The sequence below is a fragment of the Pinus tabuliformis genome, chromosome 1_1 (assembly GCF_031772625.1).
Source record: "Pinus tabuliformis cultivar Carrire ecotype Pingquan chromosome 1_1, CPIR1, whole genome shotgun sequence".
Classification (NCBI taxonomy): Eukaryota; Viridiplantae; Streptophyta; class Pinopsida; order Pinales; family Pinaceae; genus Pinus; species Pinus tabuliformis.
This window is the reverse complement of record NC_142297.1, coordinates 323,459,806-323,482,190: the sequence shown is the minus strand read 5'-3', so window position 1 is coordinate 323,482,190 and position 22,385 is coordinate 323,459,806. Positions and strand designations below refer to the sequence as shown.

Here is a 22,385-nt window from a genome sequence, read left to right as displayed (position 1 = left end):
GGTTATTCTCCCCACAGCAAAGCATATAAGTGTTACAATAAAAGACTTGGAAGAATTGTTGACAGCATTGATGTAGTGGTTGATGAAGAAGGAAACATTCCTAGGCAAGTAAATTATGAAAATATCGAAGAAGATGAAGACCATCCTTCAAATCAGACTGATGATGAAGAAGAAGAACCTCAAGAGGCACCAGAGGAACAGATAAGGATAGAAGAGAAGACTCCATCTAGGTATGTTCAGAAGAATCATCTAGAATCTCAAATTTTGGGGCAGAAAGAGGCAGGTATACAAACAAGAAGAACAATTGTAGAAGCCCCAAGCTATTTGGCATTCCTCTCCTCCACTGAACCAAAAAATGTAAAAGAGGCATGAAAAGATGAATGATGGGTCAAGGAAATGGATGAAGAACTTGAACAGATTGAAAAGAACAACACTTGGGAGTTGGTCCCTAGACCAAAAGATAAGAATGTCATAGGAACAAAATGGATCTTCAAGAACAAGTTAAATGAAAATGGGGAAGTTATTAGAAACAAGGCCAGACTTTTTTGTAAAGGGTATGCTCAACAAGAAGGAGTAGAAACTTTTTCTCCCGTTGCTAGACTTGAGGCCATCCGAATGTTCCTTGCTCTCTCAAGCTTTCAGAAGTTCAAAGTATTTCAAATGGACGTGAAGTCAGCCTTTCTGAATGGAGACTTAGAAGAAGAAGTGTACATCGAGCAACCAGATGGTTTCATTCTTGGGAATGATCCAAATCTTGTATGCAGACTAAAAAAGGCTCTCTATGATCTTAAACAAGCTCCAAGGGCTTGGTACTACCGTTTGGACAAATATCTTCATCTACAAGGTTTTTCAAAAGGATCAGCAGATAGCAATCTTTATATCAAAATTGAAAATGACAAATTGCTAATACTTGTTGTGTATGTAGATGATATTATCTTTGGCAGCAATGAAGAAGCTATGAGTCAAAGCTTTGCCTTGGTGATGCAGAAAGAATTTGAAATGTCTTTGCTTGGAGAACTGACATATTTTCTTGGGTTGCAAATCCAACAAAATGAAGGCGGTATTTTCTTGTCTCAAACCAAGTACCTCAAGCAGATTCTGAAGAAGTATGGCATGGAAGATTCGAAACTAGTATGTACCCGTATGGTTACAAGATGTAGTCTCAGTGCAAATGATGAATCAGCAACAGTGCATCAACCAACCTATAGATCCATGATTGGAAGTCTACTTTATTTGACAGGTACCCAACCAGACATCATGCATGCAGTGGGAATAGTTGGAAGATTTCAGGCAAATCCTAAGGAAACCCATCTTCAGGCAGTAAAGAGAATTTTAAAGTATCTTCAAGGAACTCAAAACTATGGATTATGGTCTCCAAGAGATACAGATCTCACTCTTCATGCTTATAGAGATGCAGATTGGGCTGGAAGCGTGGATGACAGAAAAAGCACAAGTGGTGGTGCATTCTTTATGGGTTCCAGATTAGTATCTTGGTTCAGCAAGAAACAAAGTTCGATTGCTCTATCTACAGCTGAAGTAGAATATGTGGCTGCTGCATCTTGCTGCACACAGCTCCTTTGGATGATGAAAACTTTGTAGGACTTTCAAATCACTTGTACTCCACCTATCTCCATCTTATGTGATAATACAAGTGCAATCAGCATTTCAAAAAACCCAGTCATGCATTCAAAGACCAAGCACATACCGATCAAGTATCACTTTCTCCGAGAACAAGTGTTGGAACAAAAGGTCAAATTGGAGTATGTTCCCTCTAAGGAACAAGTTGCTGATATTCTCACCAAACCACTGCCCAGGGAAACTTTTGAATATCTCAGACAGAAGCTGGGAGTAGTTGATGCATCATCTTGCTGTTAAACTTGTCTGTTGTAGAGAAGAAGTGGTGTACGCGAGTTGCCTGAGGAGGATCCGCGTACATACGCCGGTTTGTGCAGAGACAGTCGCGTATATGGAGGTTTGATGGATATCTGTAGGGACAGGCTCTGGTTGAAGTTTGTCTGATTTGGGTCTGACAGAGACCATCTGGCACAGGTTCAGGGGGAGCAGATAAACTTCTAATGATGCATTGTTGGCATTATCTTAGAAGCTTCTGGTTCTAGTTCACAGCTGTTGTTGGCTTCAGGTGGAACAAATGTAGAGGGAGAACAGAAGGAAATCATGGTTGCTGATCTGAATGGTGATTGACAGATGCTGCTGCTATCAGTTATTGGTCTTGCTCTAGATATTTCGTCTCTATGTCATGTATCTCTTTTATGGTGTCAAGGTCATGTAACGGCCTATTTTGGTTTCCCCACTATGCCTGGGATGAATATGTAATGTACTTGGTTGTCATATATGTATCCCCACTTGGTTGGGTGATGGATGTATGTATTGAGTCTTTTGGTGATAGGAAGGTCTTTTATGATGTATAAGTCATCGTTCTTCTTGAAGAACATCTTGTTGCAGATCTTGTCTACAGTCAGGGGGAGCATGGTCAGCACAGTAGGGCAGAGATTTCAGCATGTACTCAGGGGGAGGACAACCCTTTTCCCTTGATGACAAAGGGGGAGAATGACTTTGAGGATCTTGGGGTTGCCATCAAGTCCAAAGGGGGAGATTGTTGGCATTATGGCACAGGTTTGGAGCTATGGCACAGGTGTTGTCCTTGATGGCAACTCTATCTGGTGACAGATCTCAGTTCAGGCTTTCAAAATGAATAAAATGTCATATACGCAGGTTCATCTAGACTAAGGCGCACATACACGTGGGTTAGATGTTACAAAGGCGCATATGCGTATACACGCACTGTCATGCAAGGAAAAGCACGTATATGTTGGAAAACTTACTTTTGGTTCGTGGTAGTTAGTCCTTGGTATTTGAACCTATGGTTTTGGACCATGGTATCTCGTAAGAAGTGTTGATCCCAAGTATTGGGTCCATGGTATTGGTTTATTATGGTTTTGGACCGTGGTATTGTGGAAGTCCTAAGACTATAAAAGAGGAAGGAGATCATGTGGCAAAGAATCATCTGAATTATTATTGAATATCTGATAAAGTGCTAGATCTGGAATACTGGTAATTAGGTTATGGTGCAGATCTGGATCTGAATGAAGGAGGAACCTTAGAGCAAAGAGAAGGATAAGTTCTATTGACGGGTCATAATATTTAAGCTTGAATGATAGTATCTTTGTATGATTTTGATCTGTTATATGTGGCGCTTGCTTGATTTATAAAACTGATAATCTGGGTTAATTAGTGTTTGAATATCTGAAAGAGCGAATTATCCTTTATAGATCTGTACGTAGGTTAAGTAAAGCGAAGGCGCGTATACACGCTGGTTCAGCGAATGCAAACAACGTATATGTAGGTTGTTCCATACGTAGAAGTGTATGCACGCAGGTTTCAGGCTATTAAAGTAGCGTATATATTTTGAGTTGTGATCTTGCTACTTCTGTTTATTGCTGCAGTGTTCTGGATTCAGAATTTGGTGTGTAGTTCCTGTTACTGTGATTTGGGTACAGCTATCAGAGAAATGTCTACTTGATTCAGTGCTAACTGGTGAAAAGGAGATTGTTTGATGCAAAAATTCTTGATGTTTGATTGATGTTCATGGATCCAGTCTGAAAATTTATGAAACGTGGTCCCTGGTAGAAAGAGAAGGTTGTAGCCTTCTGTAGGCCAGCACCTACGTACTAGTATCTTGGCTAGTGCAAGAGCTAAGGGGGTTGTATCTCCCTTCCAGGAGCAGCTGGAGAACGAGAGAGGTTTGTAGCTCTCTACAGGTTGCAGCCTGCGTACTGGTAAAGGACTACACCAGTACTTTGTAAAAAGAATTTTCAATTAAAAGATGATAGAGATGAATTGCAGCAGGTGGTTTTCACCCACATTGGGTTTCCACCTTATATCTTGTGTTCTTGTGTGTGATTGTGTTCTACTCTGTTTTACTGTTTCTAGTTACTGGTTATTTGATTCTGATACACAGATTAACAATCAACATTTGAAATATAAAGTAAATTATAAGTTTGCATAGTATACGCGGGTTTCCTTCTACATAGTTGCGTATATACATGGGTTTAATTAACTGAAGTAGCGTATATCATTTGGATTTGAAAAAGGAGTATTTGACTTGATAATACTGATTCACCCCCCCCCCCCCCTCTCAGTATTATTTCCAACACCCTTCTCATTGGCCAAACGAGAGTTGCTTCTGATGAGTCCCAGACTACATGGGTAGGATGTCTGAGCAAGAGAAGGATGAACTACTCATCTTTCCTACATGTCACCAAGGGTGTCCCAGCAGATGGCTGAACCACTCACCCTATACACAAAAAGTCACTAGGGGAAGCCTGAACCACTAAACCTATGATTATGTCTTAGCGGGAGAAGGATGAACCACTTATTCTGTCTACATCACAAACAACTAGGGGAAGGTTGAACCACCCACCCTATGGTTGCTCATCGCTCCAAGATGTACCCCAAGCCTCCTAGAGCTCCCAAAGCTCAATTTCCATAACATACAAGACCCTCAGGTGAGGATATCTACACAACTCCTAGTCATTCTTGGAAAGTCAAGAATTTGACCTTTCCAAGTGGCTTCGTCTGTATATCGGAAACCTACACATTAGTCCCATTGTAATTGATTCTTATTGCTCCTCACTGTACCATATCCCAGGTAAAGTGGTACCTAATGTCCGTGTGCTGGGAGTGATCATCAACACGTGATTCTCTAATAATCAAATCCCACTCTGCTTGTCATAGAGGATCATGGTGGTATTCAACACATGTCCATCCATCTCACTAAAGATCTTCCCTAACCAGACAACTTCACACGAGACCATACTCGCAACTATGAATTTGGCCTCAACAGTGCTCAAAACAACTGACTTCTGCTTCCTGCTCATACAGGATATTGAAGCAAAACCTAAAGAGAAACAATAGTCAAAATTTATTTTACAATCCTCCACACTTTTTCCCAATCAACATCAGAAAAACAATTCAGCCTCAGAGGTCCAATAGTGTGTCTCAATCAATGAGTGATTGTGCCCTGGAGATATCTCAAAAGATTCTTGGCACCAATCCAATGTGAGTGATGAGCCTTAGCCATACGTTGGCCCAACATGCTAACTGCAAAACATATGTCCGAACAAGAGTTCACCAATAACATCAATGCTACTAGGAGTTGGTGAAACTCAGATGCATTTCCCAAATTAGGTCCGACAAGACTACAACATAACTTCTTAAAGTTAGGCTCCATCATTGTAGTCACAGGCTTGTAGTCCACCATTAAAAATTTGAAATCGAACTCCCTCTTACTTTTGTAAATCAGAGGGTTTGCACTTATAATGTTCCAATGATGGAAGTTGGAACAACATCTTAATCAATAGTCTTGAGATTTGCTTGCCCTTTTTCTCACACCTTGCCCAGACTTCAAACTAGCCTCCAAATTAGAATCTCTAGACACCACCATTCATACTTTTTTCTCTCTCTACAATCTTCCCACATAACTGTATGAGAGCCAACCCAATGAAATGGGACTTTTCACTGTTTAGAAGTCCAACTTCTAGTTTAAAATCCATTTTCATTGCGAAATCTTAGTATCTGGAGGAAATATAAGTATTTTCATGTATATCTGTTTCTATCAGCATTTTAACCACTCTCCGATTTTTGAAACTGAAAGCTTTCTCCAAGGAGATAAAATTAACCTATAGCCTAATGACACTTCCAAATTTATGAATTCCTCCATAGCTCTAAAGGGAGCTTGAATCTATTGCAAATATGTTTGTTCCTCTTTCTAGCGAACAAATTTGGGACTTTTCATGAATTATGAGACAACTCCAACCCCATAACTATCAATTTCTTATTAAAGTTATACCCACTGGATTAGAACCCGCACAAGGAGAATTCCATTCCCGTTTCAAAAGAACCTGCAATCGAATTATACCATGCTACTTAATATTTTATGTATTTCTTCGCATCCTTGGCCTGTGACGTAAAGATGCAACAAGCTACCTTGAATTTTCTATACCAACACTCCTAAACAATAATAAATTATGCCCAAATATGTCATTTCAAATGATCTATGCAGCTCACCTTTTGTTTTTTCAATTATCAAAGTTGTTACCTATATTGATGTGATATCTACAACCAAGGCCACAGTGACAATATCTGTTAGAGTTTTATCCGTGTTGCACTAAAGGTGCTTTTTCTTTAACTACACTACAATACATTGCAGTTTCCATTCAATGGAGAAGTGTGCCCAGTAGCAGCCTTGGTCTGTGTGCAAATGGGTTGAATTCACATTAGACTTTATTTGTTGTTTTCAAGGTGTTTCACCTTCGATAATACTTCATCTCAACATATCCTTTCAATCTACACCTTCAACAAATTCATACAGCCTTGGGGTACATGCTACAAATTCCAGTTTTGTTGTGAGGGTAGAACAATGGTGAAAAAAGTGCATTGATTTTGGCCATCTTATGGTTTTTGTATGCAAGCATGCTTGTCTAGTGTTTCCCAAACTTATATAGATCCATATTTAGTATACTTTTGTTGTTTAACTTAGATGCTCACTTGTCTTAATTTAGGTGTTTTTATTAGTAATATTTTATGTATAGATTTATGTTTAAGAAAAGTGCACAATAGAGAAGGGTTCTATATTAGGAGTAGGGGAAACTGTTCTAGGTAGGAGATACTCTATTCTAGGGAGCTTTTGTCATGCATGTTAGGTGCTTTATCCTCGAAAGAGTTCCAAGTCCCCGCCTCCTTGAAAAAGTCTTTGCCAGACAAGACACCGGTGGACAGAGTTCCAAGTACCTAAATTTTCCAAGAACCCACCTGACCCTAATTATCTAGCCTAAAATCATTTACATTGCAGTCATCTCTTGGCTATGATTTCATAGAGAGAGCCCTCTCCGGTTTGGTAGGGCTAGCTACCAAACTAAAATCTTGGTCTGTGGTTACCATTGTCAATCTCCTCATCAGCCTGGGACATTGTGGAGGATAACAGAGGCCATGACAACTAGGGAGTGCCACAGTGTTCTAGTGAATGTAAGGTTCCCAAGTCATGGAAAAATGTAATGCTAGTTGTGAGGTCATGACTGCCAAGGTGTGTTAGGGAATGCTAGGGCATGCTAACATGTGCCAGATAGTATGAAGACATGTCAAACAAGCTAATATGTGCCAACTGCTAAGGCATTCCAAGATGTACAGGGGTTCCAAGTCCCTGCCTCCTCTTCTTCCATATGCTATCCACTTATGACATTTCATTTGCAATATTTGGTGCATTTTCTAGTTATAGGTCATGTATAGGTTATAAATGTCTTCAAAGTTTCACTTCTAATTGAGTATTCAATTGAGAATATTTATTGTCTTATACATAACTATTTTCCCTCCACCGACTTTTCATAACTTCAATAACCATTAGGTAGGGACCTGCAGCTTCCATGTTGCTTTGCTTGTTTAATAGAATATTGTTGAGACTTTAATTTATTAAAAGTTGTAGAATTTACAATTTATGGTGTTTCAAGGTCTAATTTCTAAAAGTATAATTCTTTAAAGGGTGCTAGCTCAAAGGAAGAGTACCTGCTTTACAAGGAGGTTGGTGGTTCGATTCCATCATGCCCTAACATCCACATGGAATCGTGATAATCAATTTTTGGTGATGGAGGCTCTTTTGACCATCACCAATGAGATTTGGTGACATTTTTCGACCCTCACCAAAAATATGAAATGGTGACGGTCAACAAACACCACCATATATATGCATCAATAGTGATGACCATCAAAGGTCCGTAACCATAAATTGTTGTTGTTGATATGAAATAGTGACGATCATTGTCTATCATTATAGTCATTATTCGTGACAGAACTTAAATGTCACCACAACACCTATACTTCTAGTAATGCAGCTTTTGGTGACGGTCAACGAACATCACCATATATATGTGCCAATAGTGATGGTCATTAAAGATCCACCACAATATATCGTTGTTGTTCATATAAAATGGTAATGGTCAATATCTGTCATTATAATCAATATTCATGATGGACCTTGAATGTCACCATAACACCTATACTTTTGGCGAAGCCACCTTTGGTGGCATTCAATTTTTGGTAACCGAAGCTATGGTCCACCACCATTTCTCATAGAAAATGGTGACAGTCACTATCCATCATTATAAATCATTACTAGTGGCGAACATTGAATGTCACTACCACACCCATACTTTTCACGACACCACCTTTCGTGATGTTCAATTTTTAGTGACGGAGGCTATGTTTTGTCACCATTTCTCATATGAAATGGTGATGGTCACTATCCATCATTATAAATTATTATTGGCGACAGAATTTGTATGCCACTACAACACCTATACGTTTGGCGACACCATCTTTTTTGATGTTTAGTTTTTGGTGATGAATGCTCTTTTGACCGTCACCAATGAGTTTATGGTGACATTTTTCACCCCTCACCAATGTCCTTTTTTCTTGTAGTGGGCATCAAGCTTTGGAATCAACAGGCATGTCAAATATAGAGCTTTGGCATCAAGGGTATGGACACTTAAATCATAATGACCTAATGTTACTACAAAAGAAATTGATGGTAGAAGGCCTTCAAAATATTAAGGTTGAACACTTTAAATGTGAGGCTTGTGCACTAGGAAAACAACATAGGGAAGAATTTCTCATGCATGAAAATAGAAGAACACTTGAAATAATTGAGCTAGTGCATACTGATGTATGTGGTCTAATGCAAAATAAGTCACTTGGTGGATCAATTGGTGGAGCATATTAATTTCTTATATTTATTGATGATACCACTATGTACACCTAGGTGTACTTTATAAGAAAAATAAGTGATGTGTTTGAATGATTTAAAGAATTCAAGAGTATGGTTGAAAAATAAAGAAAAGAGAATTAAAATTCTTCGATCAGATAAAGGTGGTGAGTACAATTCAGGAGCTTTTGTCAAATATTCCAAACAAAATGGAATTATGCAACAATTTATAGTACCACATACATCCATGGGCGATTCATTGGCAAAGCAATACCATATCACGTGCATTCATATTGGGGCATAAAAAATGAGGAAAAAATGAAATAATATATTCAAAAAATAATAAAGGGGTAAGGGGTTTTTATATGTTGTATAGCAATATGTGTATTATAAGGTATTGTTCATACAATACATTGGCTACAAAGAGGAAAAAACAAGTGGGCTAGAGAAATAGAGGTTCAAAAGTATTGTGGGAGTATCAAGACTGGGAGGGAGAAATAAAAGACTATGGTAATATTCAGTCCATAGCAACCTAATATTCAAACCTATGGCTCAAGTATTCACATGAAATTCATGGTAATGTTAAATTATTAAAGTAAAAGTGACATTCTCCTTTATCTTTTATTGAATTTTTTAACATTACCATGAAATGACTCGGGACATTTGAGAGTTGTTTCAACCTCATTAGATTTCATATGGAGAAAGCATAATTTTAGATCTCACTTAAATTCCAATAGACTTATTAGTTTTTCAGGAGTTAGGGATTGGGGGAATTGCAATGTTTCCATTATATTTTGTCATGTACTAGGGTATGGAACTCGTATTTAATTAAGAGAACCAAGACCTCTATGTACCTTGATGTTAGTGACATTGGTTGTCAAAATCCTCTATCATGACCCTACTAAAAATGTACGTGTCACTCAAACAAAATCTTGACCTGACATAATACATTTTTTCTATCTTATGTTAATTTTATAAGGTGATATTAATGGCATAGATCCCAAAATAGGCAATGATTTTGATGATATATACGTATTTGTTGTAGCACATTTTTTATATTATAGAAGCCATCAAAAGCCTATTTATTGATGTATTTTCGATTAAGAGATGGATTTCACTCGATGTTATTTTGGTTATGTGCACCATTACATGCTATATAAATGTGAACTTGTAATTTGTTGACCCGTGGTTGATGAAAATTATAACTACTAGAGGAATGATGTTATTGGTTTAATCCATGTTTTTATGTTTTCTTATCACAAATTCATCATTCTACAAGATTTTGTTGACATATATGAACCAAAATATATAAAAATATATATTATATAAAATTCACTCTCAAAATATCTCCCAACCTGGGAACTTTGAAAATGTCACTCCTTGCTCTTGCTTCCACTCGCACTTCCTGCTTCTGCTCTCACTTCCCACTTCCGCTCCCTCTCCCAAGTAGCCTTACTCTAGAACAGATATGCATACCTCTATGATCTATGCATAATGTGTGTGTTAATATTTTTTACCTACTGCTAAGCTAATGATCCTCCCAATGATGTGGCAGTAGAGAAGACAACAAATATGGAATCTTCACCCTTTCCTTACATTATTGATGAATAGGTTGAATGAAAGTGAAGGAGACAATTATACCGACTATTGCTTGGTATAGGGAACATGCATGCCATATGATATAGTGAAATAGAATGTTGTTTAGAAGAGGGTGCATGCATGCTAAGGGCACACATGTCACCCTTCAATTAATTCTAGTTTAGATGTTGTTTCAAATTTAGAAATTTCATTTTTCGATATAGTTTTTCTATTATTAAAGCTTTCCTTTTGTTATGTTTATCATGCATAATCTACTCTTACTAAGAGGTTGCATATCCTTAGTCAATTAGAATACTTATGCATGAGAAATTCCCACCATAGGTAGAGGACACAGATCTAAAGGAAGAGATACATGACTGCATGCTCCAATTCATATATTAGTGGATACACACTTACTTGGCACTCTTACCATGCAACAATGGTGCACTAGGTGATCAAGTTAGGGTTATGATTTGACAAAGTCCAACCAGATAGGATTTTTCATGTGTACATATTCATTGTACTTTCTCTTCTATTCCTATTTTATAATCCATATGAAAGGCATGTCATTGTGTTGGTTATCGAGGTTTTACTGTGAACTATTGTAGTGTATCTTTCTAAGTATTAAATAGAAGATAAATGAAATTGAGAGTTCAAATCTATGCATTTTCCATTAAATTTTTTCACAGTATGTATTTGTAAATCAACCAACTTATATCCGCCTCTTTTTTATTAAAAATTTCAAGGTTTCAACTACCTAGTATTTAGGTTATTTTTTCTAGGTGCATAATTTGTTTACCATTGTTAATGAATATAAAGGGGTATAAAAAAATTTAATGACAAAATAGATACCTATAATATCTAGTGAAAGTAGGGTATTTTTAAATTGGAAAGGTGTATTGGGTTAGTATTGGTAGGGTGTTAAATAAAGTTATTTTTAGAGGTATTTTTCAATATATAGTCAAGTTAAGGGTATTGTTTAGTATGCCATGAACACACATACTATGTTCTAAGTTCATTGAGTGAAGCCCCTATGCATACACCTCAACAAAATGGAGTAGTTGAGAGAAAGAATGGAACCTTAGTTGAATGTGCTCATAGTATGTTAAAAAGTAAAGGACTTTCTAATAGTTTTTGGGTTGAAGCCATTAATACAATTGTATATTTTAAGACTAGAAGCCCTACTAAGTATCCTGAGCACAAAACACCATTTGAAGAATTTTATTGTTTTAGAACTAAAGTTAGTCATTTAAGGATATTTCAATGCAAGGCCTTTGCTCATTTTCCTAGAGAGGATAGGAGAAAATTAGATGCCAAAGCCATCAAATTCATTTTTATTGGATATTGTATGGATCAAAAAGCGTATAAAATATATGATACAAGTACTCACAAGGTATTTGCAAGTAGAGAAGTTATCTTTCACGAGAAGGCAGATAAAAAGATAAAAGAAGATGAAGATAATGTATGGCAACCTCCTTATAATTGCTTTGAAAAAGAAGAAGAAGTTGTGGAATCATCTCAAGCTCAAGAAAGAGTGCACATTCCAGAAGACATGTGAAGAGGTCAGAGTCCACAAAGAAGTGATGAAGGAACTCCACAGAGAAGAAGAAGAAGAGGAGAAGGTACTCCACAATGTAATGAACCTCTAATAAGGTCAACACGAAAGATTCAAACCCCTATCAGGTATAAAGATTATGATTTAATGTCTCATGTAATGATTGTTTTTGAGCCTTTAAATTATGAGCAAGCTAAAAATCGTAAAGAATGGATGGAATCTATGTAGGAAGAATATGACTCTATGATAAAAAACGAAACATAGGAATTAAGAGAATTACCTAAAATTAAAGTCCATATAGGATCAAAATGGTTGTACAAAACAAAATTTAATGCATATGGTAGCATAGACAAGTCATTAGGGGAATTTTAATGTCTAAAATGGGCCTCCTAAGAAAAATGTACAAACAAAATCAGTTTTATAAGAACCAATAGGATTCAAGATGATGATGTAAACCATGGTTGATGATTCACCATTTTTGAAGTAATAAAATAAAAACATAAGAACATAAAAAAATAATAATAAAACTACTTTTTCAACATATCTCCCTAAATTTTTCCTCAAATTTCGAGTGGGAGTACTAATTGGATGCAAAATTTAATTCCTCATCAAAGAAGTACCCATGTGACATACGTTGGATGGACCCTACTACACGAAAATGAGAAATGCATGGAAATACGTGGCTCCAATCACATTTTTCATGTATTTCACATTTTTTTTGTAGTAAGGTCCATAAAAGTATGCAACATGGGCACTCCTTGGATGAAGAATCAAATTTTACATCCAACGAGTGTTGCCGCATGAAATTTGAGTAAACTCGTAGGGTGATAAGTTGAAAATACGAGTTGAAAAAATAGTTTTTCTTTTTCTCCCTCTAAAATTTGATGATGTAATCTAATATTATTTTATTATTTCCACTATTATTTTATAATTTCCTTAAAAGGCTCATCTTAGCCCTCAAAATTTCCATAATGATAAGGCACGATTGGTTGCAATAGATTATTCATAAAAGAAAGGTATAGATTATGAAGATACCTTTGCTCTGATTGCAAAAATGAACAAAATCAGAATAATGATAGCATTGCCAACTAAACATGAATGGAAGCTACATCAACTAGATTTGAAGCCAGCTTTTCTAAAAGGGGAATTAAAAGAGGATATTTATCATGTTCAACCAAAACAATTTGTAAATAAGGGAAAATAACATCTTGTATGGAAGTTAAAAAATGCCTTATATGGACTAAAATAGGCACCGAGACCTTGGTATAAGAAAATAGATAAATTCTTCTTTTAGCAAAGATTTAACAAAAGAAAAAATGATTCTAATTTGTATGTCAAGACAGATGCAAATGGAGATATAGTATTAATCTCTATATATGTCGATGACCTAATAATAATAAAGAGTGCTAATAAATTGATTAAAAATATAAAAAAGAAGTTATCATGGGAATTTGAGCTAAAGGATCTTGGACATATGCATTATTGTCTAGGTCTTAAAGTATGGAGAGATGATGAAAGCACTTTAATCACACAAAGAAAATATACAAATGAAGTACTAAAGAGATTTCATATGAATGGATGTAAAGAGTGAGTACTCCATTGGAACAAAATATCAAATTGAGAAGTGATGATGGAATAAAATAGGTGAATGGAACATTGTATCGACAATTAGTGGGAAGTGAACTATCTCACTACCTATAGAACACACATTTCTTATGCACTAAGCATACTTAGCCAATTCATGGCTAAGCCTCATGAAAGTCATTGGATAGCTGCAAAAAGGGTCATTCGATATTTAAAGGGAACTACCAATTTCAGTATCTATATGACATGAAATCCACCACTGGATACGTGTTCAATATAGGATCGGGAGCTATATCATGGAGCAGTGAGAAACAACCAACAATTTCGAATAGTGATGAGATGTGATAATTAGAGCACCACCAAATTGGCGAACAATCATATATGTCATGCAAGGTCAAAGCATATAGACACAAAATATCATTTTGTGAGGGAAAAAGTCCAATCAAGAGAAATTGAGTTAATATATTGCAATACAAATGTGAATGTTGCAAACATATTCATTAAGCCTCTTGGGAGGGAAAAATTTGATTTTTGTAGAAGTAAGTTATGTTTTGTAGAAAATCCAGATTATGTTGTAAGCTTAGCTTAGACGAACAACATGTCAATTAAGAGTATGTTTGTGTCTTATGTATTGTGTTATAGGATATTTTGTGTATTGGAATTAAGGGGGAGTGTTGGAGAAAAAGTAATTCCAACCAACAAACCTTCCGCATTAACTATGTTATGTATAAAGTCTTCTCAAGAGTTTAGGAGATTGTCTCAACTATTCTGGAGACTTCAGATAGCTTCCAGAAGAAGCCACTGTCACCTACAACTAGAATCTAGCAACTTCATGGAGCATGTATAAAAGTCATCTGATAGCAGTGTAAAGTTCAAATGTGTTGTGTTCAGTTGGTGAGTTTTCTGATTATGACCCATGGAATCAACACATACAAATCCCGCTTGACGATTGTTTTATGCTTTGTTGTTTTGTTTTACATACAAATCCCGCTTGACGATTGTTTTATGCTTTGTTGTTTTGTTTTGTTTTCCGGAATCTCAATGTCCAAAAACATCCGGTTATAATGCATTGGTTTTTAAAAATGTAAAATGAATTTGTCTGTGGATGTGTCTCCAATTACTACTATTAAACTTAAACTTCAATGAGATAAACATCAAACTCAAATCACAGTGCATGACAAAAGATGGAACTTCGAGCAACTTGATTGTATTTTAAGATATCATGTACTTCAAGCAGTCTAATTTTATGTTAAGAGGTAACAGGATAAAAGATGTACTAAAAGTAGAAAACAAATATAGCGGTCGAATCATTTAGCATGTAAATCTTTAACGGCTTTTACAAGTTTGTAAACTGTTTAATCCCTTGTGGCTCCTTTTACTTCACTCCTGTCGTGTGGACTTTTGGTCAGAATAAGTTGGATTCTCACCGCACTGGTTCTACTGCCATGCAACTTGAAGTTGCAGAAACCCCAGAAGATTGAAACAGATTTCATCCTTTCAGACAGCAAATGTCAAGAAGATACGACACCTAAAGCGGTGCTCTGCAAGCAGAACACTAAATTGCACAAGTCGGTAACACTAGTATGTGCAGTCCATCTCCTTTTAGGAATGGAAATCAATGATTTCATCCAGCCTCAAATTTGCAGGTGCTAGATGATCCATTTTCCCAAACATGGACATCAGATGCTCGAAAGCAACTTCGCCACACGGAAGGGTAAGCCCCATCTGGTGATCAAACCCAAACTCTTCTTCGGCCTTCACTAACAATGCCCTGAACAAAGAATGATTGAAATAAGTGGTGGGGACGATATATCTTCTTCGTTCTCTTCCAACATACACTGCACAATGTCCCTTGGGAACATCTAAAGGCAGACCACAGCATGATTTTCCCATGGCCCCATCTTCCATAACGAAGTTCCGTGTCTTGCTTGCAGAAAGGGCATATCCTGTGGCCTTACAGCTCTTCATAAACTTGCAAAGCGCCCTGATTATCTGCTTCAAAAGAAGAACTTGAGGATTCCTCAATCTTCTTGCCATTGCCGATGATTAGATCAGATAAGAAAAAAGTAAGGAACTTCCAAGCTATTGCTTAAAACTCAGTGCAAGACGCGATGTTAAAAGAAAGCATGGGCTATGTATATATAACAACTGAAAGGGGGATCCACCGAACCAAAGCAAAGATGCGATGGATGAGATGGCAACGGTGTATAACAAATGAGTCAACCATACATAAGATGCCTTCAATAAGGAATTTTAATCCGGCTTTGTGTAACGATGCCACTTTTTGGTTACAGTTTGAGCGAGTTTATTTTTAAGATATCAATGTAAATTCTAGTTTTGAATGCAGAAATGTATCTATCTAAACCTTTCGAATATTTTTAAAAATTGTTTTAAAACGTTAAATGTGATTAGCAACTTAAAATTATGGTTATTGTTAAAAAAAGTGCCTCTACGGCTTTGTAAATCCACCTGCTATGACAAGAGACTAAGCAACACTAACCTGGCCTCAATTAATGTTGGATGCCTTCATGCATTGTTGTTTCAAAAATCCATCGGATTGTTAGCAAATGACAGTTAGCTATTATGGGTAATTTTCTAATTAAATATGGTAAAATTGGTGTTGTTTCCCTGCCAAATTTTAAATAAATTTAACCCAAAAAGTGTATGCTCTCAAATAGACTTTAAAATGCAGAACATTTAAAAGGCAATGTTAAAATTAACAAAAGATGGCCAACATTCTCTGTTAAAGTTGAGAAAACAGATAAGAGGATTGTTGACACGGCAAAGGGTCATCTGATTTTGAAATTCCAACCCAAACTTATCACACACAGGATGTCGATGTTATTATCGACTTGTGGATTATCGATGGTAATATCGACTTCTCGAATCTAATCCTTTCACAGGACGTCATCACCAATTTTGTAGGTAGTACAGCCGTATATTGTATAGTGGATAATTTATTTGTTGATTTATTTTGATGGCAGCTGTAATCCATACTGCGACAAGTAAATTGAATTCGTTTCCAAATATTTCGATGATTTATTTATTCATTTATTTTCGACGGCAGCTTTAATGGATAATCTGCCAAGTGAATGCTTTTTGCAAATATTTTGTCCAGAAATAGAACTGAGTGGATTGAATGTAAGAGCGACACAGTAAACGTTCACATGCAATTTGACGTGTGTTCTGAATGTTGTATGAGATAGGTAGTAGGGCCAATCTTTTGCTTTAGGCCAGATTCATAAAAGCTATAACAAACAACCAAATTTTCATTTAACATACGGTTGACTATGAATTAAAAGAAAGTAATGAGTATTTATCTAATGTAGTTGACCTATGTCAATAATTTTATTTAGGTAAATGTATAATTATATTAGCTAATAATAAATGCATAATTATATTAATGAATATGGTTGATATACAATAATAGGTATATATCAATGAAGTTAATGATTATTTAGTGTAGGAGAGAGATTTAATATTAATATTATTTATTATATAATTATAATAATTATATGAGTGATAATTAGGTTTTATAATATTAAGTTTAAAATATTGGGTGTTAGTATCAAGGTTTTAATATTGGCCTTTATTGTTAGGGTTTTAATATAAATGAGAAAAAGTTAATTATTTAGTTAAGTAAGTTAAATTTCAAGTGGGAATGAAACTCTAGTTTTTAACTCTAATTTATTGTTTCTATAACTCTAGTTGTCTATTCTTGTAATCAATAATGATCTATAGCTCAATGACACTCCATAGTTGATCCTCAATCAAGAGAAGACCAAAGACTAGATATGTGCATCTTAATGTTAATTTCATTAAAACCTTAATTTTAATATCAATATTAATTATTATATGATATATGAAATACAATATTATAAACCCTAATATTATAAATACAATATTAACCCAATATTATAAACTCAAATATTAAAACTATAAATCTATATTTTGAACTCTAACAATAAACTCATGTTTATAAACCCAATATTTCAGAATGTAAACTTATGTGGTTTATTATAAATCCTTATATTAAACCCTAATTTTTTAATGTCGCAATATGATCGAAGAAAATTGCAATGTGATGCAACATTGTGATATTCATTGTCACAATGTGACAATGCATGTCAGAATATGACAATGGATCAATTTTTGTACCATTCCAACACCACTATATTAAATCCTAATATTAAACCCAATTTTGTTAACTTTAACATTATAAAGAAAAATATTAAAAACCCTAATATTATAAAACCAATAATATAAACTCCAAAATTATAAACCCTAACATTAAACTCAATATTATAAATTGAATATTAAACTCTAATTTTATAAACCTAATACTATAAACCCTAATATTAAACTCAATATCATAAATCCAATATTTGAAACCGTGAATTCAACCCAATATTGTTATATTATAAACCTAACACTAAACCCAAATATTATAAATCCTAATATTATAACCTTAATATTAAATCCAAAATTACAAACCCAAAATTATAAAACCTAATATTTGTATTCTTTTCAAAGGAATGGTTAGAAAATTTATATTAAAAATAAATTTGGATTTCACACCAGAACTTTTAAATAATTCATCCATTTCCACCATAGTTCTGTTTTCAGCGGTCTGGTACCGATGTCACTTATGTTTATGGCATTTTTATTTCCTATAATTCTAAATAGGTGTTTACTATAAACCCTATATAAGATGTCTAGGAATAGATGTAATTTGAAATACATCAGAAACTAGAACGTAAAAAGAACTATCCATTAAAAATTGGCTTATGTATGAGGCACATCATAATGTTGTAACTCATGGATCACTTATGTTGCTTTGTAGCTTGGATGGTCGTTCCCCTTTTTGAGCTGCGTATTTTCTAGATTTAGCCTGAGAAGGAGTAAGTTGTTTCCTACAACGAAGAGGTCCTCAATCTCTACCATTTTGCAATGGATGGTTGTCATCTCGGTCCTAAATTCTCTCCCAAACGATAGATTTTATTATGCATCATATTAAGCTTGGTGTTGGTTAACAACTGAAGGGAGCTATGAGCCTTTTCTTCATTTGTTGACATTTCTTAAAGGAAAGTTGCATGTATTCCATAGCCACCAAGACCTTATCCAAGTTTTCATTAACCTTCAGGACCTTATCGAGGTTTTCATTAATATCAATGGATGCAGAGCCAAAGGAAGAAGAGCCCATATTCTTCATGTTGAAATTGCACAACGTCAACACTAGGGAGTGAATGTCTTTCAAAGCCACTACATTGAAGCAATACTCTACGAAGTTCAAGGCTTGAAGAATGATATATATACTATGCTTTCAAATATATTATGGAGAGGACCTAATGCCAGGGCTGAAAATGCCAACATGAATTTTGCAATACTTCGCTTCCTCCATTGAATGATGGGTTGGGATTTCCATGGGAAGTGCCTATGGAAGGAGTGAATTGCTATAGAGAGGGAGGAATAAAGGCCTTGGCATGAGGTGAAATGAATGCCTCCATCTTGAGTGGATAAAAAAACGAGCCACAAAACAAAATGACGAGAACACGAGGAAGATAAAGGGGAATTCCTCATGCCAAGTGTGATTTCTTCTCTGATAGGATTACATCTTGGGGGGTGATTGAGTTGTCACATCTGAAACATTGATTCGCCAACCAATTAATTTCTCCTAATAACTCTCAGTGTCCCTCCTTTTTATTATTCCATAAATTTAATTAAACATTCCTTTTTTGTTGATTTGAGACATCATGGCTATAAGGAACTTATTTGATATTCACTATTTACCTTTATAATCCCTTGATTCAATATTACTCCCTAATTTTCCAAATTATTAAAAAATGTGTTTAAATTACTTTTAAAATGATAGAAATAAGCTTGTTCAAAATGTTGAAGTTGAAGAAGGGTTCAATGCACCATGGGAGAATGAATGTGTTTATGTTGATGTTTCACCTCCTAAATTTTCATATTATTATCATTGAATCACCAAATATCAAAATTCATTGGATCTTATTTTTAGTGGCCATATTTAAACATCTCCAATGAGTGAGAAATTACGCTTGATTATTGGTTGCTACTCCTAAACCCTAAGAAAACTCTACCTTAATTATTCCATACGGGCAAAGAATCACCCCTCCCACTCTTTCCATCCTTGGATTTTCTTTCGATGCTCTATAAAAAAAAACAGAAAAAGATGTTTTCTTTCGTTCCAAAATTGGAAATCCTCCAGCTCTTATCTAATAGAATTGGGATTCCTCTTAGTTGGGTGATGCTTGAAGTTGATAACTTAATGTGATGGGGAGGTCACCCTCTGTGAATATTTTTTGACAAGGAAAAGGTCTTCTAAATCAGTGGTTTTGTAACCTCGAGAAGTAATTGTTTCAACCATCAATGAGATTTCCTTAAGGGCCACATTAGGGGGGACTTAATTTTCATTTTTTTTAATTTCAGCATTTCGTGCAAGCCAAATTGACGAACATATATACTTTGGAAGTGCTAGAAAACATTGAAGAGCTATAGAAGAGGAATTTATAATCCATATGTGCTTACATTTATAGGATATAAACATCTATTGCCAATCATCTCAAATTTATTTTATGTGAATTAGATTCACAAAGGCCGCTTACCACACTTCCAAGGAGAAAGGGTGGAGATTAAATAATTTGTGAATACTTTCTTTTGCAACCATGCACAAGGGTCACTGAGAAGTGCCATGGATTCCTCTATTTTGAAGATTTTTGGATATTATACTCTTCTCTAAAGTCCAACAAAAGGTGTTAACCTTTGGAATGTTGTCTCAATGCCAAATTTGACTCCATAAACTATTTTGAGCTAGATGATGCAACTTCTTTATAAGATAACCATGACCTTATTTGACATAATAGAGATGAAGAGGACTTATCTTCTAGGATCATTGATCTCTACAAGAATGAGAGATTGGGGCCATTCCTTTGAGATTTCTAATACCAATCTCCCATTATTGCTATAGATTGGGAGGAATGTCTTGGAAAGACAAACCAGTCCATATTCCTTTTTCATCCCAAATTGAAATATCCTTAAGCTTTTGAAGTTCCCTTTGACACATCCATTCTGCTAATTATTTTAGCTATGCTTGATTTTCTAATGAGCCCTTCTTGGAGAATTTATCCTTCCACAAGTTAATGTGTTCTCCATTACATGCCCACCAACTAAGATTTTTTATCATGACATGGGCTACTTTTTTGCACAATTTCCATATTTTTGAACCCAATTCAGACCAATGTAGAAACCCTAAGATAGATTTTATGAATAAATATATAACATAGACTTAAATAATTTCATATTTACTTTCCATTTATTATGTTTTTTAAACTTACTTTCCCTTTTTATAGTTTTTGGACATATTATGAATGTTAATAACGAGCTTAGATCCACCTTAACTATGGATCTATCAAGTGCTAAGAGGAATCAAATCACCCAAGTTGAAAACCTTTTTTTTCAGTGCAAAGCATGGGGAAATGTTTGCACCTTATAGATTTGATCCCTCTTTGTGCTTTATAAATCTAGAGTTAAGATGGATGTATGCTAGTTTAATATTTTATATTAAAATTAAATTGTTTAACTATAAATTTGTATTTATATGTTTTTTCTATTAAAGTGTAATAATAAAAATTACCATGGAAAAAACCATGGCTTGTCAAAACCTAGAGTCCAATAACCACCAATAATTTTACCCAATCAAAATGTTTACATAACATAACATTACATCTCTTCGAGACTAGTTTGGAGAGTGACACAATCATTATGCATGGTATGTAAAAGAATATATAGGTTATCCGTTTCTATTCAATTTAAATATATTTATATGAGATGATAGATATTTCATTGTTTCTGGTGGTGTTAATTACTTTCAAGTAAATATTTTGATATTACTATACAAATATTCTTATTTATTTAAGATCATTTATTATTATAAATGTATTTTAATTGTTTTCTTCAATTTTATATATATATATATATATATATATATATATATATATATATATATATATATATATATATATATATATATATATATATATATATTGATTGATTGTAAGCAGTGTCGTCTCTATAGATGTCACTATTTAGTTATGGTGTAGAAAGGGGACAGTGAAGGGCATTGGAGACTGTATTGTAGGTATATTTGTTATAAATGTAGCTATAATTTTTTGGAGTGGCAAAGGTGTGTGCCCTGTTGAAAAGGAGGTGAGGTTTTATCCCTGACCTCCTTCACCTCGTATGGAATACCTAGTAGAACCCTCCAAGGTTAAGGTCCTGGGATGATGTGGCGCATGGGCCTGTTCATTGGGATAGGCACCACATGGTGTGCAGGTGTTAGCGTACGGAAAAAGGGATGGAAAGTTTATAAATGAGGTGCCTAATGACACATATATCGAAATATTTTCCTTTGAAATTCTACGAGGGAGAAGTGTCGAGACCTGCCAAGATTTAACTCTTGAGGTGACGTAGATGTTGTCTATGACAGCAAGACAAGGACTCCAAAATCAGGGAAGATGATGTATTCTCATGAAAAGCTCAAAATGTCAAATTCAAGAAAATTTTAGTGGATTGAAACTGAAAGGGTAGGGGAGATGTACCCTCATCTATTTTTTCATTGATAAAGAGATTTTGGAGGTCCAAAAGCTTCCAATGGGGAGGACTCACCCAGTGGATCAAAATAATGCTCAAAATTTAAAGTGCGTGATAGAGCTTGAAAATGTATACAGTTGGATAGATATCGGTGATCTGAGTCTAGCACAACCTGTTTCACTCAAATTTGATATCAGATGCTCTGAAAAATGTGTTCTGATCGTTGTGGGAAACAACTAAAAAAGTTGGAATTTGAGTTGTAGGAATGACTAATCATCAATC

General features: G+C 35.1%; 1 protein-coding gene across 1 annotated transcript; it reads right to left on the bottom strand.

Moving 5' to 3' along the window:
• Window positions 1-14,910: 14,910 nt before the first annotated feature.
• On the bottom strand, window positions 14,911-15,587 carry LOC149212859 (protein SMALL AUXIN UP-REGULATED RNA 16-like). Its single transcript, XM_089390678.1, has one exon. The coding sequence runs from the start codon at window positions 15,525-15,527 to the stop codon at window positions 15,093-15,095; it is 435 nt and encodes a 144-aa protein (XP_089246804.1). The 5' UTR covers window positions 15,528-15,587; the 3' UTR covers window positions 14,911-15,092.
• Between the last annotated feature and the right edge of the window lie 6,798 nt (window positions 15,588-22,385).